Consider the following 24,071-nt stretch of genomic DNA (forward strand, 5'->3'; position numbering starts at 1 on the left):
CAGTTTGGCATAAAGGCTTTGGTTATAGAACCCCAGGAGGGCTCACAACCCTGAATCTCCTTATACCGGAGAGTGTTTCAGACACTTTCCCCCAAGGTGATTCCAGGACACAGGACAAGCCCATAGGTGCTCGCCTGGCTGCCTGGCAGCGAGGAGCTGGCAACGGTTGTATACAGTGGTCATCCCTCCACACGAAGCTGCCAGGATCACAGCACCCATGCATTCGGAGGGCTGAGTTCCCATCTTGGCTTCTCCTCCAAGTCTACTTCCTTGCCTCTTTAGTTTTCTGACAATTGCTTTCAAGGATCAGATGAGATGAGAGAGGAAAAAGATTGAACAAATACAAGGGCTCAGAACACACTGTTCTTTTCATGAAGGACATTATTTAAGAAGCGACTAAGTAATAGTATTTTTTTGGCCATGCCTACAGCAGGTGGGAGTTCCCAGGTCAGGGACTGAACCCGTGCCACAGCAGTGACCCAAGCCGCTGTAGTGCCAATGCCAGATCCGTAACCCACTATGCCACAGGGTAACCCCAGTAATATATTTTAAGTATAGTTGATATAGGATTTGATGGATAAATACTGTTTTTCTGGAGCTCTAATACATAATTGTAAGGACTTGAGGATGTGGGGTTCACTGTTTTCGTTCAAAGTTCACATTTGGCTCCAGACTGGAAGAGCAAGGCTGGTTAGGATGAGCGTGGTTATCTTCTGCTTTCTGCTGCTTCTCAGCAAGTCTCCTGAAGGATGAAGGATCTCATCTTACTGGAAGGACCTGGAACTGGGGGTCAGGAAATACCTGTCCTTTTCTGCTTGAGAAAGACAAGCTAATGTCTCGGATTTTTGAGGAAAGAGCTCATTTCAAATACGACATTGTTTTCCCCTTAAATACACTTCTGTGCAGAGTCTCCTGCCCTGGTTTTGGCAGTGGGGTGGGGAGGGGTCAGGAATTATGGTCTTTATCGTGTTCTGAGCTGCTGTAAAGATGATATTTTCAAACCAGTTCAAAGGCAGTCCTGTGTTCAGGAGACCAGGACAAGGAGATTTTCAGCCCGTCTGTTTCCTACGCATTCATTCACTGCCATCAGGAGTTTTCTGAGCAACATTTCCACACTTAAAAATTTCAAGTGGCAAAGGTGCCTCATTTATACCAGATGACAGGGCGTCTACACAATCCATCATATAGCTAGGGAAAATTACTGCCTGACTAATTTATTCTCACAACTGCCTGCCATCTCGGTCTAGCCTTGTTTTAAGAAAACAGCATGGATGGGGGTTCCCATTGTGGCTCAGCAGTAAGGAGCCCAACTAGTATTCATGAGGATGCAGGTTCAATCCCTGGCCTTGTTCAGTGGGTTAAGGATCTGGCGTTGCTGTGAGCTGTAGTGTAGTTTGCAGATGCAGTCTGGATCCCGAGTTGCTGTGGCTATGGTGTAGGCCAACATCTGCAGCTCTGATTCAGCCTGGGAACTACCGTTAAAAAAAAAATAAGGAAGGAAGGAAGGAAGAAAGAAAGAAAAGAAAAAGAAAGAAAGAAAGAGAGAGAAAGAAAGAAAAGAGAAAAAGAAAGAGAGAGAGAAAGAAAGAGAAAGAGAGAGAGAAAGAGAGAAAGAGAGAAAAGAAAGAAAGAAAGAAAGAAAGAAAGAAAGAAAGAAAGAAAGAAAGAAAGACAGAAAGAAAGAAAGAAAAAGAAAGGGAAAGAAAGAAAGAAAGAAAGGGGAAAAGAAAGAAAGAAAGGGAGAAAAACAAAGAAAGAAAGAAAGGGAGAAAAACAAAGAAAGAAAGGGAAAACAGCATGGACAACACAGGCTTGGGAGAGAAAATTCACTTAACTGCATTTACAAGGAAACCCTGCTTGAGTCCTTTAAGGTCCATCTCAATCCTTGGGAGCCTGATTCTGCCTCTCCGGGTGATAGCTAAACATTAGAAGTTGGCTGTGTGATCTCAGCAGAAGTTTTTAAAGAGGATCTGGATTTAAATGAAGGCACAAGTCCTGTGTGGGGCTTTTGAAAGAGAGCTAAGTGTTTCCGTCCAGTGCACCCTCCTCTCAGGCCTGGGCTCGGGGTAAATGCCTTCAGAATGACCAAAAGGCCAACTGATTTGCCAGTTCTGTTGGGATGCCGTTAATTGGGCCCTTCTTTTGGAGTGGGCTTCATGTAATGCTCTTAGTTTTTTAATATAATGGTTTTTTGGTTGGAGGGAAGTGATTCACAAATGTATTGAGAACTACTTTAATCTGAATGTAATCCTAACCATGAAACCTCTAATTCACCCGCCTAGAAAAGGGCCACATAGGTTAAGGAGAGTGGAGGGCCTTTGGCTTCACTCCGAATCCCCTGGTGAGGTCCGGGGTTGGTCAGACGTTTTGGTTGGCTTTTCCCCTCATCATTTCTGTAAGCCCTCCTTTGAGGCTGGGAGTACTACAAAGACTATTTTCCTGAACAGAGGCGGGTTGGTCTTTCTTTCAAAGCTTTGCAAGTGATGGGCTCTCCCTACTGGAAATACTTCTTCAGATGCTGTGACTAAAGTCCATATAATTGCTACTGATTTAATACCCAGGCAGCGGGTATTTGGCAATAGAAAAGGCACAGTCTATATTCTGAAAATGTCTTAAAATTATTCTGTGACAGATGAATAGGGCTTTTAAGCTCATTATGCCCTGTGTCATATGTTATGTCATTTAGTTCTCAGACTATGAAGGCAAAGTGGGGATTACTATCTTCATTTTTAAGATAATGAAACAGACTCAGAGAGTTCCAGGGACTTGCTCAGTGTTTCAAAAGAAACTAAGGCCTCTGTATCTTCAATAGCCAGTCTACTTCCCCGCTGCCCCTGCCCCAGGAAGTCAGAAAGGAGAACAGCTTGTCTGGGCACCTGTGAGTTTATTGAGCACGCCCTGTTGGCATGGCTACAGGTACATCATGCCTGTGCAACAAAGCTGATAGGATGAGAGTTCGTCTGTGCTTTCTTACTAGGAATCCCTTAGTGTGATGTCAGCCTGTCATCCACATACACGTAATTGCATTTGGTTTCTTCACAACTTGATGGTGGCCTGTTTCACCACTCATGCCTCAACAAGCAGCCTGGCCACAGGCGTATTCCCCTCCTCCCGAAGCTGTGACTAGGGCCACCAGTAGGGAAAGCAGAGCACTGGGATTGAAGAGAGATTATTAGAGACACAAAGTATGGGTCTACACCAAGGGCTCCTTAAAGGTGAAGGCTGGAGGGTGAAGTTCAGGGGTGAAATGTGCCAGGTGGCGTGGACAGCGAGCTGGAGAACTTATATTACTCCTAAGAGGGCACCCAGTGCTTAGTGCCTGCTGACACTTGCAGTGCTTCTAAATCAGGCTCAGGTTGCCAGATCTCGAGGTGGTTTTTCAAGAGAATCTGGCAATCTAGGATTTTTATGTAAATTCTCCTTGTTAAATAATAACAGTTGGTTTAAACATTTTTAAACCTCTGTGGGTCAAAAACAAACAAAACAATCCTGAGTTTCTTTTGCAACCACTTCACTTTATAAACGTAGGTAGATGGGATATTTTTAGGAGAAAGGCACCAGGACATAGAGATGCATCTTATCACTAGAGGCATCTTATTACCAACAGAGTCCTGCATCTTTTCCACATTTGTGAGGACAGGAAAACAGAAAGGATTAACAAACCATTGGAGTCAAGCTGTATCTACAGCTTCCAAATTTATCATTTTTAGGCAGGATCTATTTGAATATCTACCCTATACCTTCTTCTTCTTCTTCTTCTTTCTTTTTTTTTTTTTAGGGCTGCACCCACAGCACAGACACAGCAACACGGGATCCAAGCTGTGTCTGTGATACCATAGCTCATGTCAATGCCAGATCCCTGACCCACTGAGTGAGGCCAGGGATTGAACCTGCATCCTCATGGATACTAGTTGGATTCATTTCTTCTGAGCCACAATGGGAACTCCAACAGCCACCCTTAGACCTCTGAACAATAGCTTTGTCCTTCCTTACATCAGTCACCTGGTGGATGAGGCCCCGTGCAAAGCTTTTCCATGGCACACCCCCACCCCGCCACCCAGACTGCAGGCTGGGCAGAGGTCATAAAGCCTCCTGCTCATTACACCACATGTTTCCCTCTCATCCGAGAAAGCACCCTGGCGTCTAAATGAGTGGGGATGCTGAAAGTATAGCAGTGGACTGCCACTGATCTGAACTAAGTTTTTCAAAAGTAAATTCATCACCAACATTGGTATGATACCTACTGTTTGGAATGGTTCACTTGTGACACAACGCACAAAATCTCCAGACAACATGGTTAAGAAATGTTTTTTTAAAGTAAATAGGGTATATTACTGGAGTTTCCTGGTTGGCTCGGGGGTTAAGCATCCAGCTTTGTCACTGCGGCAGCTCAAGGTCGCTGGTGTAGTGCAGGTTTGATCTCTGGCCCCTGAACTTGCACATGCTGCGGGCACAGCCGAATAAATAAATAAATAAATAGCGTATATTTCTAAGCTTCCCAGGCAGACCAGCACTCTCTATCCGCGCTACTTTGGACCAATGCATGATTGGCTGGCTTGACTCCCGCAGCTCATATATTCACTTTTAGGGTAACAGTTACAAAGCTCTTAGGAATATCACCAGAGACCCTTGGACTCTTGAGGAAGGATAAAAGAGACAAAAGACCATGTTCTCCAAAGTAACCAGGGAGTTAGAACCCAAACATTCTCACTTTTCTAAGCGGCAGCAGAGAGCCCGCACTGGAACCGGCAGTTGGATGATGTGAGGTCAAGTCTGAAGGATTCCCGTGTTATCCTCATACTTTGCTCCATAAATTGATCCGGGAGATGAAGACACTGAGCACTAAAGCTTCCCTGTTAACCTCCTAAGTTAGGATGACCCACTTCCTTTCCACGACATCAGAAAATGAAAATTCAAGAGGTGAGAGTGGAAACCAGAGTCCAGAAAGAGCAGAGGGACAAAGAGGTGACTGGCAATTTGATACAGCATGCCTCCTGGGGAAAAGGTGTCTGGATCTTAAAGGCAGACGTGACAAAACGAGAGCAGAAATGAGCCTACTTTTTCTAGGTCGCCATAGGGAACCAATTTAACCTATTTGCGCGTGGTCTCAAGGGAAATCGCTTTAAATAGCTATCTTGTCACCGTCTTTTTCATCATCTTCCAGGATCACTTTGGGTCTCTCATCCCTGAGAAGGGTCACACCTGAAAAACACAAAGCAAGGTCTGCAATTAGGTCCTCTAATTAAAATATTAGATGACCTTACAGTGTAGACACAGTACACAGGAGCATAGCAACCCAGAAACCTTCCAGTGTCTGCGAGGCTACCTGCGAGCGGTGCCGACAGAGGGAGCTGGGTGGCCTTATTTGGCCTTCCCAGAGGCGCTGTGGCTCAGTGAGGACACCGCTCTGGTTGCCAGAGATGCTCAACATGGGAGTTAGAGGCAACCTACACCCACTTCTCTACATTCTGCCTTTAAGCCTGTGGCAGCAGAATGGTAAGCATACCAGTTTTGGAGTCTAACTGCTTTGGACTTCTCATTCTGCCACACATTTAATCTGGGTTGAGCCAGATAATACCTTTCAGACCTAAATTTTCTTGTATGGAAAATGAGGGCATTAATGCTTATATAAAAGGTTATTGTGACAATTAAATAATAAGCAGGTAAAAATGTTTAGCACAGTGCTCCGCCTGCAAGCAACTTAGTTTTTCCCCTCCTTTCACAAATTGGTAGTTTATTTCCCCTTTGCAGAGAACCTCTAAATCTCATGAAGTCAAGCTAAACACATTTTACTAACATCTGGGAAAAATACTGAGCTGAGATTCTGAACATGCCATTTCTAAATGTCAGTGCTGGTAAAGTTTGCATGGTTTAGAGCAAAAAGAGAAAATAAGGAAATTTTTCATACGGCTCTATGGCTACGGTTGTAAAAGTTGTCCTTTAGTTTAAGATGGTTCTTTTTCTAATTTGGGGGACTAATACATCCTTTTCTTTTTATCAGATTTCAGAGACGTTAGATGGTTGTTTTGTCAGCATCCTTACTAAGAAAAATCTGAAGGTGAAACCCCTGTGTTAGACCCCACAATATCTTGTTTTTAAAAGTTTACTGCTCTAGGGGGGAATTCGTAATCTTGAGTACCATTTTTTTGGACTGATCAGCCCAGAAAAGACCATCCAAGGGGGATCTGGGTGGTTCTGCGCCTCCTGTGAATTGTGAGAGGAGGTCGTTTTAATAAAAGGAAAGAGAGCTGTGATTCAAGGCCACTCTGCCGTGGTTTCTGTCATCCCTCCCCAGCCAGCCAATTTTGTTTTCCCACCACTGCTTTGCACTGCCTCCTTCTCATAGTTAGAGACCTTTCCGTTCATGAAGCGTTTCATAAAGATCTAAACTTGAGGGAGGAAAGCTGAGCACCACAAGAGCCCTTTCTACAACCCTGGACTCCATTCAGTGGCAAGTTAATGCAAACTGTGTGTTGATCTTAATGACTATTCATTTGCTTCAGTCCCTAGTTTGTTCATGTGGGTTCTTTACCAATTAGCTACTATTTATTGGAGGAGAAAAACAATTTCAAGAGTCTGGCTGAAACTAAGGCTTTTGCATACATCACTTATGAAACATCATAGGAGATATTTTCTCTTATACCAGCAGAATAGAGGTTTGGATTTTTATTTGGAATTGATGCCATCTTGGTAGAAGAACATAAAGTTAGCTAGGCTGAGCCTCAAGCATCCCAACCCCTCCTTCTCAAAAATTTTTTGTCTTTTTTTTTTTTTTAAGGGCTGCACCTGCAGCATATGGAGGTTCTCAGGCTAGGGGTTGAATTGGAGCAGTAGCCATTGGCCTATGCCACAGCAATGCCAGATCCAAGCTGAATCTGCAACCTACACCACAACTGATAGCAATGCCAGATCCTTAACCCACTGAGCGAGGCCAGGGATCGAACCTGCATCCTCATGGATGCTAGTCAAGAGTCATTTCTGCTGAGCCACGATGGGAACTCTGAATTTTTTTTTTACATTAAACTAAATTTAATGTGGATTCAAGGTGAACAGGAGCCTTTAAATTTCAGATTCCATTTAATTTTTGATTACTTTGGGAATTCTTGACACCTAGTTATACAAGTATCTGGGCCAAAAGAAAAAAAAAAAGTGCTAGTATTTCAGGGAAGGGAGGAAGCTGGTTTAATCATCAAGGTCAGCCCTTCCCAAAGTGGGCTAGGCTTCCCCCAGGGACTTGGGAGATTATTTCAAGTGGAAAGTGAACTGGTGTTTGTATTTAGTATAATTAAGCATTCATTTTAATGTCATTAATGAAAAGAATATGTGGCAGCTTATCAAAATCTTGTTTTTATGGATCTCATTGTTTAGGATGAGGCTTGAATCAGTAGCATCTATAGGTTGTCCCTGTATTCTTCTTCTTATTTTTTGTATTCGTATTCTTGATGCTTCATCTCATGGCACTGGTTATTTGGTGAATGAGGTTTGATGAACACCAGTCTGTCTGACTTAACCCAGTCCCGGCCCTCACAATTTCCTGTGGAAGCAGAGGTGTGTTATTGAAGGAAATGATCCAGAGCCAGAGAGCTTTGCCTTTTGTGTCCGACCAACTTGGAGGAGTCACTCAACCTGTTTGAGCCCCAGCCTATTCATCTATAAAACTGAAGGAAACATACTTTGCATGTCCCACAGGGGGTGATGCCAGCAGGACAGATTTAGGCCAACATTCTTTTATGCTTCAACCACACCTTACATGAACCTCCATTAAAGCACTTTTCACATTGTAGGAATCACTAGACAAGACATCCGTCTCCCCTGGACCAAACGATGAGATTTTCAAAGGCTGTTCTAACATCCAGCACAGGGCTTGGATGATTGCAGGGATTTAAAAAATGTCAGGTCTTTTCCTTCCATTCGCTATGTAGGAGAGGTTAGGGAACTTGGCTGCTTCTTAGAACTTGGTGTGTTTTTAAGGCCAAAATGGTCAGTCCAAGGACTCTCAAGGGTCAATTAACCCCTGCAACAAGCTGGTTTAGGCCATGACCCCAACCAGAGAACCATCTACAGCTGGTCACCTGCATTACAGTTGTGAGCAGATCTAAGGCACTCAGAACTGTGACACCACAGCTCCTGGGAAACCACACCAGAGTGATCTATTCCCAACAGGACAGAGGAGGTGTCACTTTCAAAGGACACATCTATATCCTTTCTGCAAGTATAACACTGAACTTCTAGCTCCAAGCCTTAATGGCTCATGGGCCAGTTTTCCAGGAGGCTTCTCTTCAGTGCTTCCAGCTTCATCATTCATTCTTTTCTCTGGTTCCTTTTGCCAGAGACCTCAACTAAAGACTTTTCCTCTTAAGCAGGTCTCAGCTACTTGGATCTGACCAATCCCAAACCAAAGCTCCTTGCAGTGCAGACACTTGGCCCTGGCAACTGTGGGCCATGTTGGAAGGAAACCCTGGGTTGCCAAGGAAGCCCGAGGTTACTCCTCATAGCTCAGAGGAGTTGTCTGGCAATTGGAACCCATCACAGAAGCTCATTAACCTCCGAGAATGAAGGTAGTTAGCAAGAGATTTAGAGGAGAGAGCCAATCCTTGTCCAGTCTTCACTTGCCAAGGGCTAATGAGAGGAGATGTCTCTGGTGTGCATTCTTCTGTGATTTCCTCTCTTACTAGAACCAATGTGAGTCTCTCTGAACATCTGCTGAAGGCTCTATCCTTATCAGCTTAACTAGCATTTCGATTACTGCCAAATCTTTAGATACTAAAAGGCTCTTCAAAAATAAAGTACTTCAGCTAATATGCTAATAAAAGCTGGAGTCATAGAACACTATCTATAACTGCAAATACTTGCAATACAGAGATTTGCTGACTCAAGGAATTCCATACTGTGTATAGAGTCTGTGAATATACAGTGCTGCTCCTCCAACTCTTGTGTACTTTGCACTCTTTGATAAACTTTTTTTATTTAATTGGGAGCTGCTTTCCTAGGATGCCGATACTGGGATGTAGGCAGCCTCTGCTGTCAGAGAAATAGGACTCAAGAATTTAGGAAGTTCCTTGAATCAGTAGGCTTCTATAGTGAGGTAAGACACTGTGGCTAGAAAAAGTCTCCTTTTGAAATGGTTTAACTTATGCCAAAGAATATCAGGTTGCAAAGAGAATGGGGGCAAACTCATATTTTTTGAAGACTTTCAACAAGCCAGGAATTGTACCTGGTACTTCATATACTTTATTTAGTTGTGATAACAACCTTAGGAGACAGATTTTATGGTCCTCTTTTCAGGGAAGGATGAAATGAAGGAGGCTCTTATAGTTTATGTTAGTTGCCCAAGGTCATGAAGCAAGAATGGAGCAGAACCAGAAATCAAACCTACACCTTTCTGACTCCAAAGCCCTTGTTCAAGGTAAGGTAACTCTCTGTCCATAAATATTTTTGTTCCTCTACCAAGTCTTCTGCTAGAAGGATTTTAATAAGAACAAATACAAGAATGAGCAGAAAAGAATCAGTCTCCTGATGAAGAACTTGAAAATGCCAAATCATGATTGACAAAGAGAATATCGAATCAGCAGATACTTATTGAGAGGTGCTACATAGGAGACACTGGGCCAGATATCAAGGTCAAGACCTGCAACATAGGGCAATCCCAGGCCAGTTCTCATGAATTCCCATCAAAAAACGTCTTTGATGTAAACCAGTTTAAATAACAGCTATAATAACAGCAACAAGAACTATAAAGACAATACCTAAAGAGATGGCAACGTTTTGGTCTTTGCATGCCCAGCTCTAATACAGAGTTAGTTCAGAATTGAAAAGATTCATTTTGGACTTGAAGGGCTCTGTTGGTAGGACTTTAAGCTGATGGAGTCTTTTTTCTTTTCTTTTTTAAATGGAAATCATTCTTCTCTATTTATTGAAGTAACTTCCCAACTCCTTATATTAACAATACATAGTTAACCTAACTTGAATTGCTTTATTTACTTGGAATTATAGACAGTGTTTCCTTTAAAAATTATTATTTTGTTAAGATTGACTCCTGTATTTGGTCTACATAGTGAAAATTAATAATCTGCTTTTAAAATGATTATCTTTTTTAAACTTACAATAATGGTCAATATAATATATATTTATATGAGGGTTGAGTATGTGGTACCTAGTTGTATGAACGCTTTTGCCTCATTCCCACTCTGGCTGACCTTTTTCTGAGTGGAAAAAGAGTCACTCTTTAGACAAGACAGAAAGTAAAGTGAGTTTCTTTTATATTCAGCATTTCATAAAAGGATCTGGCTAGGGAGAGTGAAGGTTGTCACGCTATCTGAAATGAAATAGGGCAGTTGATGGAGTCTTAAAAAGTGACTGGAACGTGGACAGAGGCAGAGCTTGGAGGATGATACCTGTTATGGGGAGAAGCATTGGTGCAGGTAGGAATGGATGTAACCCATGAGAAGCATGGCTGAGGCAGATTCAGACCCTCCAACCCCTCCTTGTTCCATTTCTTCAGACAAGTGCCTCCTTGCCTGGCTCATCTCTGAAATCAGCAACTCTGTATGTACCCCTGACTACTATTTCATGGTCTTCTGAGCTGTCTTTTGATTTTTTTTATTAAATGAAATAATGGGAAAATATAGTTTTATAATAACCAAATCGCATCTCCTCTCCAAAGTGTCCCTGCTGGATGGCTATTTTACTTCAAGTCCAAACCATAGCATGGTGAAAGGAAAAACTGCTCATAGATGAGACAGATGTGGCTTAGAGCCCCAGCTCTGTCACATAACAGTGCTTGATGTGAGCATAATTTGATCCATTCATCTATCCTTCTAATCATCCTCATCAATTAACCAATCAGCCATCCATCCATCCATTTCATCAACAGAAGACTTTAGAGTGGCTAAGTTACCTAAATTCTCTCCGTTTCTTTATCTGTAAAGGGAGATAATAGTCACTTTTCTGTGTTACTTGGTTAACTTTGGAAAATCCACGAGACACGCCAAACTCAGTACCTAACATTTAGTAGATTGTCAATTAAGTATACCTTCTCTTCTGCCACTCTCGCACCCCCGACTGTCTATGAAACACGCATGCATGCACTCTGTCTTAAACTCTAATCATAAATGTACATGTCTTCGTCCCCAACTTGTACATAAAATTTTTAGGGAAAGGACTATACTTCCCATGCTGGCTCCCTTATGGTGTGGGATTACACACATAATTCAGCAAGATTTTTTTGGCTCGATCTGACACATATCGAGAGAGCCAGCATTATTTTTGCAGCTCTCTTCCTCTCTCTTTCCCTCTCTCTTTATCTTCTGTTGGGGAGTTGGTCAGAATATCCAGGAGTCTTGAATCAGCCATCAGCATGATCCCTGGAAGACTGAAGATTAGGGTATTTAAACTCTTCTCAAGGACCACTGACTTTTCTATTTCATTGGCTCAGTGAATCTAACCAGTTCTGCGGAAGCATGAGTGATGCTCTGATCCTCAGCCATCTCCAAGTCAGCCCCAGGGGAGCTGCCAATGAAAGTAAACCTGAAAAGCAGCAGTCAATGCTGCTCTTCCCCTGGGAACTTCTTTGAGGCACAGACTGTGGGGCCAGGACAAAGGCCATGCCCGTGGCACCTCCAGGTGGTAAGACCCCTGACCTGTTCCCAGCATCCTCCGCAAATGTCCTGCACCAGCTCTTTTACCTGATGCAAAGGGGGACACGTGCAGGGCAGGCGTGTCTTTTCTCCTTGGCTTTTTCTGTTCCAGGTCCGTGTTATGAAGAGCTGGGTTCGTTTTGCCCTTTGGATGTCTCTCTTGGACATCGTATCTTTTAATTAAGTGTTCTGAAAGCACACCTGGATAGAAAGGGGAACAGAGGGAGAAACAGGGTCAAATACTTATCTCCTGATACACAAGGACTTTGCATCCACATTTGCACAAACAACTGGTGATGGCAGTCAATATATTTTTTCAAACTAATTTAACTTTATTTTTATTATTTTTTTGGCTGACTCATGGTATAAAGTTCCTGGGCCAGGGATCAAACCCATGCCACAGCAGCCACCTGAGTGAGCTGCTACAATGACAACACTGGATCCTTAACCCACTGCACCACAAGGGGACTCCTAAACTTTTAAAAAATGAAAGTGGTTTCTTTATAATAAGATTAGTATCTATTGAGGCTACACTAGAGAATATCCTCTATGCAAAGGGTTTTAAGTGTCTGATTTCATTTTAGCCTCACAAAACTCTGAGGAATTTAGTATCACTACCACAACCCCCTAGCTGAGGAAAGAGAGGCAAAGACATGAGCCCAAGGAATTGAGCCCAGGTTTGTCTGCCACCAAAGTCCATCCCTGTCAGAGCCACGGGGCAGTCCTTGCTCCACAAGCTACATGCTGTACTCTTCAAGGACTGATTTAGCTCCCTGCTTCCACGCATTTGTCTCCTCTCCTCTCTTCTACACATGAAGATTTTCCCCATCATTTACAAACTCTCTAAAAACAGCCTCCTCTCCAAAACTTTCCAAAGTCCACTGCCTAGACTGAAATCCCAGGGTCTTTATCTGAGAACCTCCTTATGACATTGCCTCTTACTGCATATTTCAGCTATTTCTGCGTTTCTCTTATTTCTTATAGAATGAAAAAAAGTTCCTTTCCAGAAAGCTCTGTGTTCTATTTGTTTATCCTTCCACGTGGGTTGTGAACAGAGAGGACATTAAACACATGGCTTGGAGGGAGGGGGGACAGGAATAAGAAAAAAACGAAACCTTGGGAAATAAGAGAGTGTCACATGTCACGTGCAAGGTTGTTTTAGAGACTCCTTGGCTGTTCACCAAACCATTTTGTTTTTCTCCTGGGCACACAGCTGGGCTATATGTCTCAGCCTCCCTAGCAGTCATGTGAGGGCTGCCACTGAAGGAAGTGATGGGCTACTTGCCTGCCAACCCTCCGTTCTGTCTGCTCCGGGCCTGCTGGAGTGATGTTTACGGTGACTTTACTCTGTCAGCTTGAGTCCCTGAGTCACTGTCTGGAGCACAACCTGCCTCCCCTGCCCACAACTTCCACTGCTGAGTGAAATGTAAACTTGTGTTATCCACCAATATTTTGGAATTTGTATGTTATAGAGGCTGGCATTATGGTAACTAAGTATATGCAGAGATTGTACCAATGATTTAAGAACATCCAAATATTTAAGGAGAAAAAATTGTAGGCTGATGTGATCCAGTGGCAAGCAGTTCCTTTTTACAGATAGGCAAATTGACCTCATTGTCTGGTACCTGGAATGAAAGGTGGGATGTGCAGGGCTGGTGTATCTTTTCTCCTTGGCTTTTTCTGGTCTGATTCAACATTCAGGGTGACTTGGACATTTTTCCCCTTTCTTGGCTTCTTCTTGAGATCACAGTCCTTAAAAAACTGGTCTGAAAGATCATCTGATTTTGACAAGATACAAAGAAAAAAAGAAAGTAACATGAGTAAGGGTCTGGTCACAGACTGGTTGGTTTCCAATTATACCTGATAGTAAGGGTAGAAGTCATTTTGTCTGAAAAATACAAGCATTTCTTTTTTGTGGCCTCTTTTATAGAAGACTTTACATTTTTTTTTGTCTTTTGTCTTTGTAGGTCCGCACTTGTGGCATATGGAGGTTCCAGGCTAGGGGTCAAATCAGTGCTATAGCTGCCAGCCTACACCACAGACACAGCCACAGCAACGCCAGATCCAAGCCGAGTCTGCGACCTATATCACGGCTCACGGCAACGCTGGATCCTTAACCCACTGAGCGAGGCCAGGGATCGAACCTGCAACCTCTTGGTTCCTCGTTGGATTCGTTTCCACTGTGCCACAACAGGAACTCCCAGAAGACTTTATATGCATGAACACGTGTCGTAAAAGGGAAAACTAGAATTCTAGACAACCCCAAATGAAGAGCCCTCAAATGGGGTGGATAATCAAGGAAAGAGGAAGTTTAAAATACAGTTCAGCAAGCCACAGGGAGGGTTTAAGTTACATTTCTGACGCCAGAACAGCTTCTGTCCCAAGTGCTCCTTCTCAATTTCCTTTGCTCCAGCCTTGCTCTCTTTGGAGAGCCCAACGGCCAGTATGGAGCCTCGTGCTCTCTCTGGTCTTGTGGTGATAATCCCAGTCTGGTCCCCACCGCCTTCACTCCCACAGCTGGCCAAGGCACACCAATGGTTGACACTCATCCTTCAGCAATGGCTTTGTCACTGACCCCCAGCTTTGCAGTGGTCCTATTTGCCCATCCTAACCCCGGATCGTCCTGTCTTATGAAGCTCTTTACTCTCCTAGTCCCCTGTAGGACCCCACTCAAGCTTCTGCAGCCTGGATTCTACATTGTGTCCATCAGATGTCATTGGACACAAAAATTCGACCTGATCATTCCTTGCCCATTAAATTATTTTCTCTGCTTTGTGTTACTCCCGTGTTTTGGTTTATCTTGCTGTCATTTGAGCTTCCCATCATTGTTCGAGCACTTGTTCTTTCTATAATGATTTATCATCTGCTCTAGATAGAGCTTCCTTAGAGATTTAAGATGATATAGCCTTCGAATAAGTTTATTCTTAATTGCCTCTCTCATTAGATTTTAATAGTTTCATCCAATCATTTCAATTTAATAAATATTTATCAAAATTGTACTATGTGTAGGGCATTGGACTATATGCTTTTAATTTATATGCACACAAGAAGAGAAGGTGAGGGGGACTTTATTTACTACGACTTAGGTACTAGGTGGTTCACATCAGTCCAGTGTGTAGGAAGGACCAACGCCTTTTCTGATTCTTCAATACCTATATTTTACTAGTTGCTAAATAGTCACACAATCCTGCATACATTATCTCATTTAGTTTTCACACAATGCCCACAGGAAAGGTACTATTACCCCTAATTTTCAAATAAAGAACCTGAGGTTTATAAAGCCAGCTAGGAGTTCCTGTCTTGGCTCAGCAGGTTAAGAACCCAACTAGTACATGAGGATGCAGGTTCGATCCCTGACCTCACTCAGTAGTTAAGGATCTGGTGTTGCTGTAAACTGTGGCACAGGTCCCAGATGCAGCTTGGATCCTGTGCTGCGGTGGCTGTGGTATACACCTGCAGCTGTAGATCCAATTTGACTCCTAGTCCAGGAATTTCCATATGCCACAGGTGCCACTGCTAAAAAAAAAATAAATAAATAAGGGGTGCCAGCTACAATTCTGAGATTCCACTGTTGGCAGGTTATGGCATCAGATTAAATCCAGGCTCTTGGGACTATGTATCTTAATGACTGGCTGAAAATGTAATTTAAAAAATGTATTACACAGAGCACAGTTAATCTCCTCTTATATTATTTACACTGTAGATATTTGCTGAATGAAGGAAAGTGGCTCAGAATGGGTGCTGGGTGCTATGCGCCAGTGGGGTCTCTGGAAATACAGCCTGGCTATGGACCTGTAGTGGGTCACCATTCAATTCCAGGATGTCACTCAGGGCGCTGCACAGACAACAAGACATTTCCTTCAATTTTAGCTTTTACTTCGATTGCACTTTTTCCCATTTTCGAAGAAGTCCTGAATATAAAATATCTTGATGGTAAATGGGGAGAGGGGAGAGGCAGGGATGGGAGGGCATCATAACCAAGCAAGGCATAAACAAAGGCTATGAATATGCAAAAGGCCCATCCATCAAAAGTCTGAGTGTCTCATTTTTAGAAATGGAGTAGAGGCAGAAATGTTCCTGGTATTTTCATTACAAAGGTTATGCAAAAAGTCAGTTCTGGAAAGGAAACAGATTGACAATAAAGCAGAAAAAGGCTATTTAAAATTCTGCCTTGATAGGCAAAGAGAGATATTTGAAATATTTTATTGGCACCGCACATGGGGTGTACGTGTGCTGGGACACACTGGAAACAAGCTATTCTGCTACGTTCCATTTATTGCCTCAAAAATGCTCTGCCTGGGACTCTGTCAGACCCAAAAAAGAGGACAATGCCTTTTGTCTCTCTTTTTAATTCTAATGAACTTCCCTCCAGTGCTTCAGCTAATATTTACATGGCAGACCCCACAGACCCATGGCTATCTGCCTGTCCATCTGGTGCTGGCTGTCACCAGAAGTCACAAACTATCAGGTTTCAGGACCTTCCCTCTGACTTGCTTGCAAACTGAATGGCAGAGACGCCCCTCTGTGACTTCCGCTATTGGCATCCACACTGGAGCCTTTACCTAAGTGGCCACAGCGAGGGTCGAGCTTGTCCAGTCGGTCTTCTGAGAGCTCCAGGGGCTGCACTTGCTCAGTGGACATCATCCAAGGCGGGTCAGTGTATGATTTCTTCTCCAGCCCTACAGAAGGCTAAGAAACAAGTCTATTAGTATGTCTTCTGTTTGTTCACTCACTTATTAAACAAGTATATTTACTGAGCACTTACTATTATGTTCTCCTATCTTAACTCTGCTTTTTCTACTTAGCCACTAGAAACTCTAAACTTAAGATGTAAGCCAAAATGAATGAATCTCTCTCACATACACACACACACTCACACACACACACACACACACACAGATTTATCAGTAATTGTCACTTATCAAATGTCCAATATTTGCCGTTTTACAGAAGTACTGTGGGAGTTTCAGACTGAAAATCTGCAATATCTGAATTAAAAATGAGTTAGCTAAGAGTTACAGAAAAACTTGATTAAATCTAGCCTATATGTTCTCTACTGAGTTCTGCAAAGTAGGATTATGCCTACCTCACAGGCGAGGAAAGCGAGGATCAGAAAACTTACTTTATTTAGTTGCATGTCTACTACATAACCAAGCTTGGATCCCAATTCAGTTCTGCATACTTCCACTAGACATCCAAGACGCTTAAAACAATGGTTCCTTTGGATCCAAACTGATCCAGGCTTCTGGTTTTCTACTATTACATGCTTATAACTATCGAGTAATGAGACTTCCTTCTCATCCATATTACAACGGTGGTAGATCTGCGGTAGGAAAACATCTCAGTCTTGAAATGGATCTTCATTATTTTCTCCCTAGAGATTTCTGACATTAGAGCTAATCTGTTCCCCTTCCCCCTCCTGCTATCACCCATCTTTTCTAAACCACAAATCCATTGAACTTTCGAGAGCTATTATTTGTAGCCATTGTCCAGGAGGCGTAGAAATTCAGAATGGACACGTGTCAGGTCTGAACGAGAAACACATTAGTTGAGATTTATAGGAAATCGTCATTAGCATCTGCCTATATTGTTTCTTTTAGATCACTTATTGCTCATGTCCTACCATAGTAAGAATGGTTGGAGAGGAATAAGATGAAAATGACCCAACTGGTCCTCTTTTCATGAGATTCCTGGGTCACTGGCATGCACAAGCTCATGGAATTAGTTTAAGTCAGTTGTCTTCTGAGGAATAAGCCCGTGTTCTCTGGGAAGGCTGAAGGACCTCTCCCCCTGCAAGCTGAGATCATTGCTTAGCAGATGGAGCCATTAACAGATTACTTGGGCCAGCTTTTAGTGTCATTCTAAGCAGACTGATGGTACTGAATGACTTCAGCAGAAATCAACTCAGACCACTGTTTTCAGTGTTTGTATAGAGACTGCCAACTCCCTGGGACCATGAGGAAGTGTGCTCTTAACTTGGGCGGCTGGCCGTCACCTACTTGCATGGAGAGGAAATTATGGGATCATCATTTAGGATGAATGGGCTCAGCGCTAAGGTCTGGAGGCCAAGTCACAGCCTCAGATGTGGGCTGTGTACCTACACAGTCTTCCCTCTCTTGGTGCAGAAAGTCTCGTCATAAACTTTGTGCTGAAGATCACCCCGTGGAGGATCTAGTCAAAACATTCATTCTCTAGAAGAAGGAGCTGAGACTCAAAGAGCTTAGTTACAGACTTAGGATCAGAATCATCATTTGAACTCAGGCCTCCTACTTTCGACTCTAGGTCCTGTCTGGCACGAGTACCCCTCTTCTCTCCAGCCTCAGGTCAGCTGTTCTTTGTACTTGGATCATAGGGCTGCTCCCGTGTACTTTAAGAGCTGCTTATTTAATTTGAATCCGAGCTTTCAAGTCAAATACATCTAGGTTACATCGCAGCCCTTTGACGAAAAGCCATGCGACTTTGATGAAATGGCTGTCTTCACAATTAAGTGAGGGGAGAGGAGCCCAAGTGCAATATAATCATTTGCCCTTTCTCCCAACAAGCTACAGCTGCCACGATAGAATCTGCCAAGGCGAGCATCCTGGTGGTGCCCCCACAGCCACCCAAGGAGACAGGTTGCTTTCTGCCCCCATTCTCGGCCTCAGTTTTCTTCTCTGTAAAGTTGACATAATAGTCCCAAACCTGTAGAGTTACCAGGGGGATTAAATAGGCTAGCTACATGCTGTGTATGTTGCAGGTCCCGAGTGAGCGGCAGTCATTGTCACGCAACGTCGCCTATACCTTACTAGAGAGTTGGCTGATGAAGACCAGCTGCTGAACTGAAAAATTCCAAGCATCACTGACTCCTTCCTTTCATCTAGATGCTGAGCCATGGGCTGGCCTGCAAATTGGCTCTCACAGTACTGGACTTGAGAGAGAGGAGGCTGCCCTTGGGAGATAAATTATTCAAGCGTCAGGAGTCCCTGGACTAGGGGAGAGTCCTTGGTGATCAGTCATAAAACTGACACGTTTCCTCCCAAGGACAGCATCTGGTGTCTGTGGGGGAAACAACACTATTTTAAATCAGTGGGAGTGAAAGAATGACTTTCTTTCAAGCCTCTGTTTGTTAGGGAGCTGAGAGGATTCTCGCGCTTGGGATTTTATCTAGAAAATGCCTCGGGCTGGGCAGGGATGTGTTTTACCCACGGGATTAGAAGACACTTTCATCGTGGATGATGTCACTGCCATCTTCTTGCAGAACCTCCACACAAAGGAACAACCACGTGGAGGAGTGAGATCTTTGGAGTTTACTGTCGCCTTATTCATAATCATTAATTTACCACGACCATTACTCATTAACCATTTTCCCTGCCTGCCGAATGTCAGTATAAGATGACCCCATCCCCTACCCTCTCTGCATTTCTATCCTCAGTGAGAAGGGTGCTCAGGGCAATTGAGCGGCTGGGAGTCAGGAGCTAGTCTGATTCTTGAACTGGGAAACGGAATATTTCTACGTCCTATTCCTGCTCTGCCCGTGCCTGCCTCTCTCTAATTCAGTCTCCACCCCAAGCACAACAAATGGATGCTGTGTTTGTCATGCCACCCAGGGAAGCTTTCATCATCTCCCTCGGAAGCTTGCTGTAATTTGGGAATTTCTGAAGCATCACCTCCTTCTTTCACACCTAAACTTACCTGGTCCCCTGGTCCTCAGATTCCTACTGAGGGGGCCTAGAGACCTAAAAGATGCTTTGGGATATTTTATAAACTGGTTTCCAATCAAAGGTTTGTGGCTCTTTAGCAGTCTCATGCCACTTATTGGTTTGGTGTGGTCTCTGAATTTTAATACTTGCACAGTGACACTCAGACTGCCACTGTGACTGTCAGTATCAGCCTGCCCACCCTCTCCTGAAAAGACTGGGGCCACATGTATGGTGGAAAAATAGGAAATTTTTACTATGTGACACCTTAGAGGGGTCTCAGGAAGCACCACAGTCACAGGCATTACTTCGGCAGCAAAAATACCAACATTTGCACTAAATTGTATAAATAAAGACTGCAAGATGATTCATCTCTTTCATGTCAGGTTTTGCTACCAAATGAATTTATGTTGAACTTAACAACAAAAACTGGGGATTTTCAGAATTTTTCAGATTTCTCCATTAGACAAGAAAGGGTTGTCGGTCTGAATTATCTTTCTCATTGTTGTTTGAGAGAATGTGGGTGGTTTGGTGTAGCATGTACAACAGACCAAGTAAGAGCATTTTGGGGGTTTGAGAAGGTTTTCAGGTTCCTGAGGCTAAACTCTTGCAACTTCCTCTTGCTAGTTCTTACATCCCTCTTCTCAGAGAGATATTTGTAAATGCAAATTACCACTGAGGGAGGAGATATTGATTCACGATACACAAAGGTTATGAACGACAAAGGTCTCTTTCTCTTTTGAGAACAGGAATTGAAAGGTCCAGGGAACTGGGTGTGAGGGAAGGAAGCCAGCTGAGTTGCAGGACAGGCATGCCACAGCAGCCTGCTGAAACCGGGACCCATGTGAAGGGCTTGTGTCTGCTAGCTCAGAGCTGGTACCTGTACTAGGAGGACAGTAGTGCTATTTCTGCAGCTAAAAAAGATTGGTCAGTTCAGTTTGAGATCCGAAGCTGATCTGGCCATCTTGTCCATTCTGTCAACACTGGGTAGATTTCGCAGTTGGGTGTTAGAAGGTCTGGATTAATTTATAGACAGTAAAAGGCTCAGGGACTGGAAGCATTTGGTGCTGTGAGGTAATATGAGGTAGAAACAAATGCTTGGTTGGTTGTCCCACTCTCTAGCTGGGTGAACCTGGGAAAGTTTTATGTCCTCTTGGAAACTTAGTTTCCACATCTGTGAAATGGGAACTGCAGTGGCTCTTCTCCAGCGTTGAGAGTATTAACAGTACTACATGTGTCAAGCTTTCAACCCAGATCCCAGCACATGCTACCATTTTAAGTATGTGAGTTGCTTTCTTTGCTCTTTGTCTTCCCCTTGTAATTACAACATGTATATCTAAATGGAATTATCTCCACCTTATCTCTGGCCTTTTCTGAAGCTAATGATGAGATGAGAATAATCCAATTTATAAACCAACTACAGAATACATGTTTCCAGACTTTGGGAACATAATACTGATCCTCAGAAGTGAGCTGACACTGAGCTCAGGCCTGTGGTATTCTAAAAAATATCCCCAAAGTAGCCAGGCCTGGATGTACTTGATGGAATAAGAAGTTAGAAGGTTATGGCCGCAGACCAATGTGGTGTCTGGTTAAAGGAGCCTCTGGTTATATAAAATCCACATCTTTTGCACATCTTTTTTTCAACCTGAGGACTGAATTCAGGTCAAAAAATACCATATTTTAAAATCAAATTTGTTCATTTAGAAGACCTAAATTTGCAATATTCCTTCAGGAATGACTCCTACTGGAAGTAGGACATAGAGAGGTTTTTTGGTAACAACACTCTCCCCGGCCTTGAAAGATAAGCCTCCTTACACTGCTTTGAATACTCAGATATATCTGTGTTCACTGTGAAATTTCACAATTTAATTTGCAAGCACTCAGGCTCTTACAGAACTCAGGACTCTACTCCTTGGAAAAATGACTTTCCCTGCTCCCCAGCAAGCCCCGGCTTAGCTTAGTTTTGCTCCAGAAAGTGCACCTGCCTCAACCAGAACCCCCAACCCCCATGCCCCACACCACCAGATGCAGCCTTCTTTGTTCCAGTAACCACAAAACAGCTGTAACTTAGTGGAAACTTGCTTTTCTTGCCATAAAAGTTCTCAGAGTAAAAAACCAAAGCACTTACCAATCGGTACAGGGGCTGAGATGAGAAGGCAAAGGATGGTGAGAGAGAGCTTCCTCCCTGAAGCTGGGCCGGCTCCTCAGTGGCAGTGGCTGATGCTGCCTGGCTCCAGAGCCTCTTATCAAGGGACCAGCTGCCGCTGTTGCCATGGGGATGCTCTGTTTCTCAGGCGCCAGGGCAAGGGGGATGGAGAGGGAAAGAGGACTCATTTTGCAGCCACCGCTCCCAACTATAATAATTGTCCATGACAAAAACAACACACAGAGTAGTGCTTTGAGGACCTAATGTGCAAAGCTAAAGAAGTCCAAACAAACCAACCAGGTCCTTTAATCCCCATGAAAACCCTATGCAGTGGGATTTTTTGGCTTGATGTTGCAAATATGGAAGCTGAGGCACAGAGAAAATAAAGGACTTGCCCCAAAGGTGCCACTACTAATTTCGACCCTCAAATCCACTTGAATTTAAGTTCAGAGTACTCTCCCTCACCGCTGTTGAGTCTTAGAGGAGAATCATGATGAGAAGAATTGCAGCAAACAGTGACATTTCCATAAGGCTTCCCACGCGCCAGGCACTCTTCTTCACAAGTATCAACTCTCACAACACCCTTGCAAGATAAGCCGTTTTCCTCATGCCCATCCCACTGGTGTGGAATCTGGGGCCCTAGTTCTCACTGCTAGTAAATGGTGAGGCTAGGGCTGGAGCTGGGTATTGAATGTTAGAACCCATGCTCTTAACCACTTTGCAGTCCTCCTCACCAGAGTGTTTTTTTAAAAAAACAAACACGGAGTTCCCATTGTGGCTCATCAGTAATGAACCTGACTAGTATCCATGAGGATGTGGGCTTGATCCCTGGCCTTGTTCAGTGGGTTAAGGATCCGGCATTGCCGTGAGTTGTGGTGTAGGATCCCCAGTTGCTGTGGCAGAGGTGGCTTGGATCCCAAGTCGCTGTGGCTGTGCCGGCAGCTACAGTTCCAATTTGACCCCTAGCCTGGGAACTTCCATATGCCGTGGGTGAGGGCCTAAAAAGACCAAAAAAAAAAAAAGTGTTTTAAAAAAATAAAACATAACAAAGAATGCAGCCCTCACCATATAGGTGGGGTATGGAAGGCAGGAAAAATTCGCTCCTCCAAAGGAATGAAATGAAATATTCTAATGTTAGGAATCCATATACACTCTAGGAAAGGCTTGGGGCCAAAGAATATTTAAGCAAGGGTGTGTGTGTGGTGTAGGTCACATGCAGTCAGAGGGAGGGGAAGGGTCTGTGTTTCCAGGGAGCTCACTGGAGGAAATGCCCTGTGCTGATCGGAGCAACAGAAGTTGGTAGTCACTGGTCTGGGCGTCGAGAGCAAGAAGGTGAGTCTGGGAGATCAGGTGGGGATCAGCACCTACTAGAAAGGCTTGAGACCCTTGAGGGCAGTCAAGAGGCCACCCACCACCGATGCTCAAGAGATGGGTTCTCACAGAAGAGGCTCGAATGTTTTCCATGCATGTTGTTTTCTTTCCTTCCTGAGGATGCAAGTTGGGCAGGTCCTGAGGAGTCCCGAGTTGGCCTCATGACCTGTTGGTTAGTTGACTTGGTGAATGTTTCCTTGACATTTGCCAGTATCCCAATAATAGAGCTAGAACCATAATAAACTCATCCTGAGGTTGACCCCTAGGGTTAGAATTTCTTCAAATGCAATGATAATGAATTAGTAGGAAGTAGGCTTCCCTATTTGATCCAGCTTGTCTTGGTCCTTATTGGAGCCTCTAGGACAGAGATAAAAACTCATTAGCAAAAGGTAATGCTCGCTAGGAAGGGAGACCCCCGTATGCTGACGGAAAGTCCCTAAAAGGAACTCTCAGTTCTAAACTGCTTGCTTTTTCCTCTTATCAACAGCCTTGTTAGCCAATGGGTTAGCAGCATCTTCATTTCCAAACTTGAGTGGAAAAAATATACTTTCTTCCTAGACTCAATTCTTTAAAAAAAAAAATTAAATTTTTTGTAGATTCACATGCAGTTGTAAGAAATAACACAAGGAAGTTCCCTATACTTTAAGTAGTTTCTTCAGTGCTACCATCTTGCAACACTGTAGGATCAGGTCTCAACCAGTGTGTTGATATGGATACAATTAAGATGCAGAAGAGCTCCATCTTCACAGGGAAGCCTCATGTTGGCCCTTCCTCCCTCTCCTCCCCTTCCTCACTCTTCCTGCCCTACCCACTCCTCAACCCCTGGCAACCACTAATCTGGTATTTCTATAACTTCTGTCGTTTCAAAATGTTATGTAGCTGGAATAGTACAGTAAGCAACTTTTTGAGTTTGGCTTTTTTTTTTTTTTTAAACTCAGTTTTATTCCTGGTGATTCATCCAAGTTATCTGTGCATCAATAATTTGTTCCTTTTTTTTACCACTGGGTATATTCCATGGTATGCACCAAAGTTTAACCATGTACCTGTTGTAGGACATCTCAGTTGTATCGCGTGTTTAGCTATTACAAATCAATGTTATGAATATTGATGTACAGGCTTTTGTATGAACATAAGTGTTCATTTATCTGGAATACAGCCCAGGAGTGCAATTCCTGGCTCATATAGCAATTACACGTTTAATTTTATATGAACAAACTGTGTTCCAGAGTGGCTACACCA

At 43.5% G+C, this 24,071-nt stretch overlaps 1 protein-coding gene across 2 annotated transcripts; it reads right to left on the reverse strand.

Moving 5' to 3' along the window:
• Positions 1-4,443: 4,443 nt before the first annotated feature.
• On the reverse strand, positions 4,444-22,186 carry PPP1R17 (protein phosphatase 1 regulatory subunit 17). Of its 2 annotated transcripts, none has more exons than XM_047763845.1 (5): positions 21,444-22,186; positions 16,199-16,325; positions 13,262-13,414; positions 11,685-11,837; positions 4,444-5,202 (listed from the first exon to the last, which is right to left on the reverse strand). In XM_047763845.1, exons 2-5 carry the CDS (start codon positions 16,278-16,280, stop codon positions 5,123-5,125), a joined length of 468 nt encoding a protein of 155 aa, XP_047619801.1. In that variant the 5' UTR covers positions 16,281-16,325; positions 21,444-22,186; the 3' UTR covers positions 4,444-5,122. The 2 variants fall into 2 exon arrangements, with proteins under 2 accessions (XP_047619801.1, XP_047619800.1); XM_047763844.1 differs by lacking the exon at positions 21,444-22,186 and adding an exon at positions 16,759-17,939.
• Between the last annotated feature and the right edge of the window lie 1,885 nt (positions 22,187-24,071).

The sequence above is a fragment of the Phacochoerus africanus genome, chromosome 16 (genome assembly GCF_016906955.1).
Source record: "Phacochoerus africanus isolate WHEZ1 chromosome 16, ROS_Pafr_v1, whole genome shotgun sequence".
NCBI classification, from domain to species: Eukaryota; Metazoa; Chordata; class Mammalia; order Artiodactyla; family Suidae; genus Phacochoerus; species Phacochoerus africanus.

Coding starts and splice junctions, on each gene's coding strand:
- PPP1R17 (XM_047763844.1), bottom strand. CDS start 16,941: ATGGATGAGAAGGAAGTCTCATTACTCGATAGTTATAAGCATGTAATA. Junction 13,415..16,198: donor CCCTCGCTGTGGCCACTTAG/GTAAAGGCTCCA, acceptor TGTCAAAATCAG/ATGATCTTTCAGACCAGTTT. Junction 11,838..13,261: donor CATCCCACCTTTCATTCCAG/GTACCAGACAAT, acceptor CTTTCTATCCAG/GTGTGCTTTCAGAACACTTA.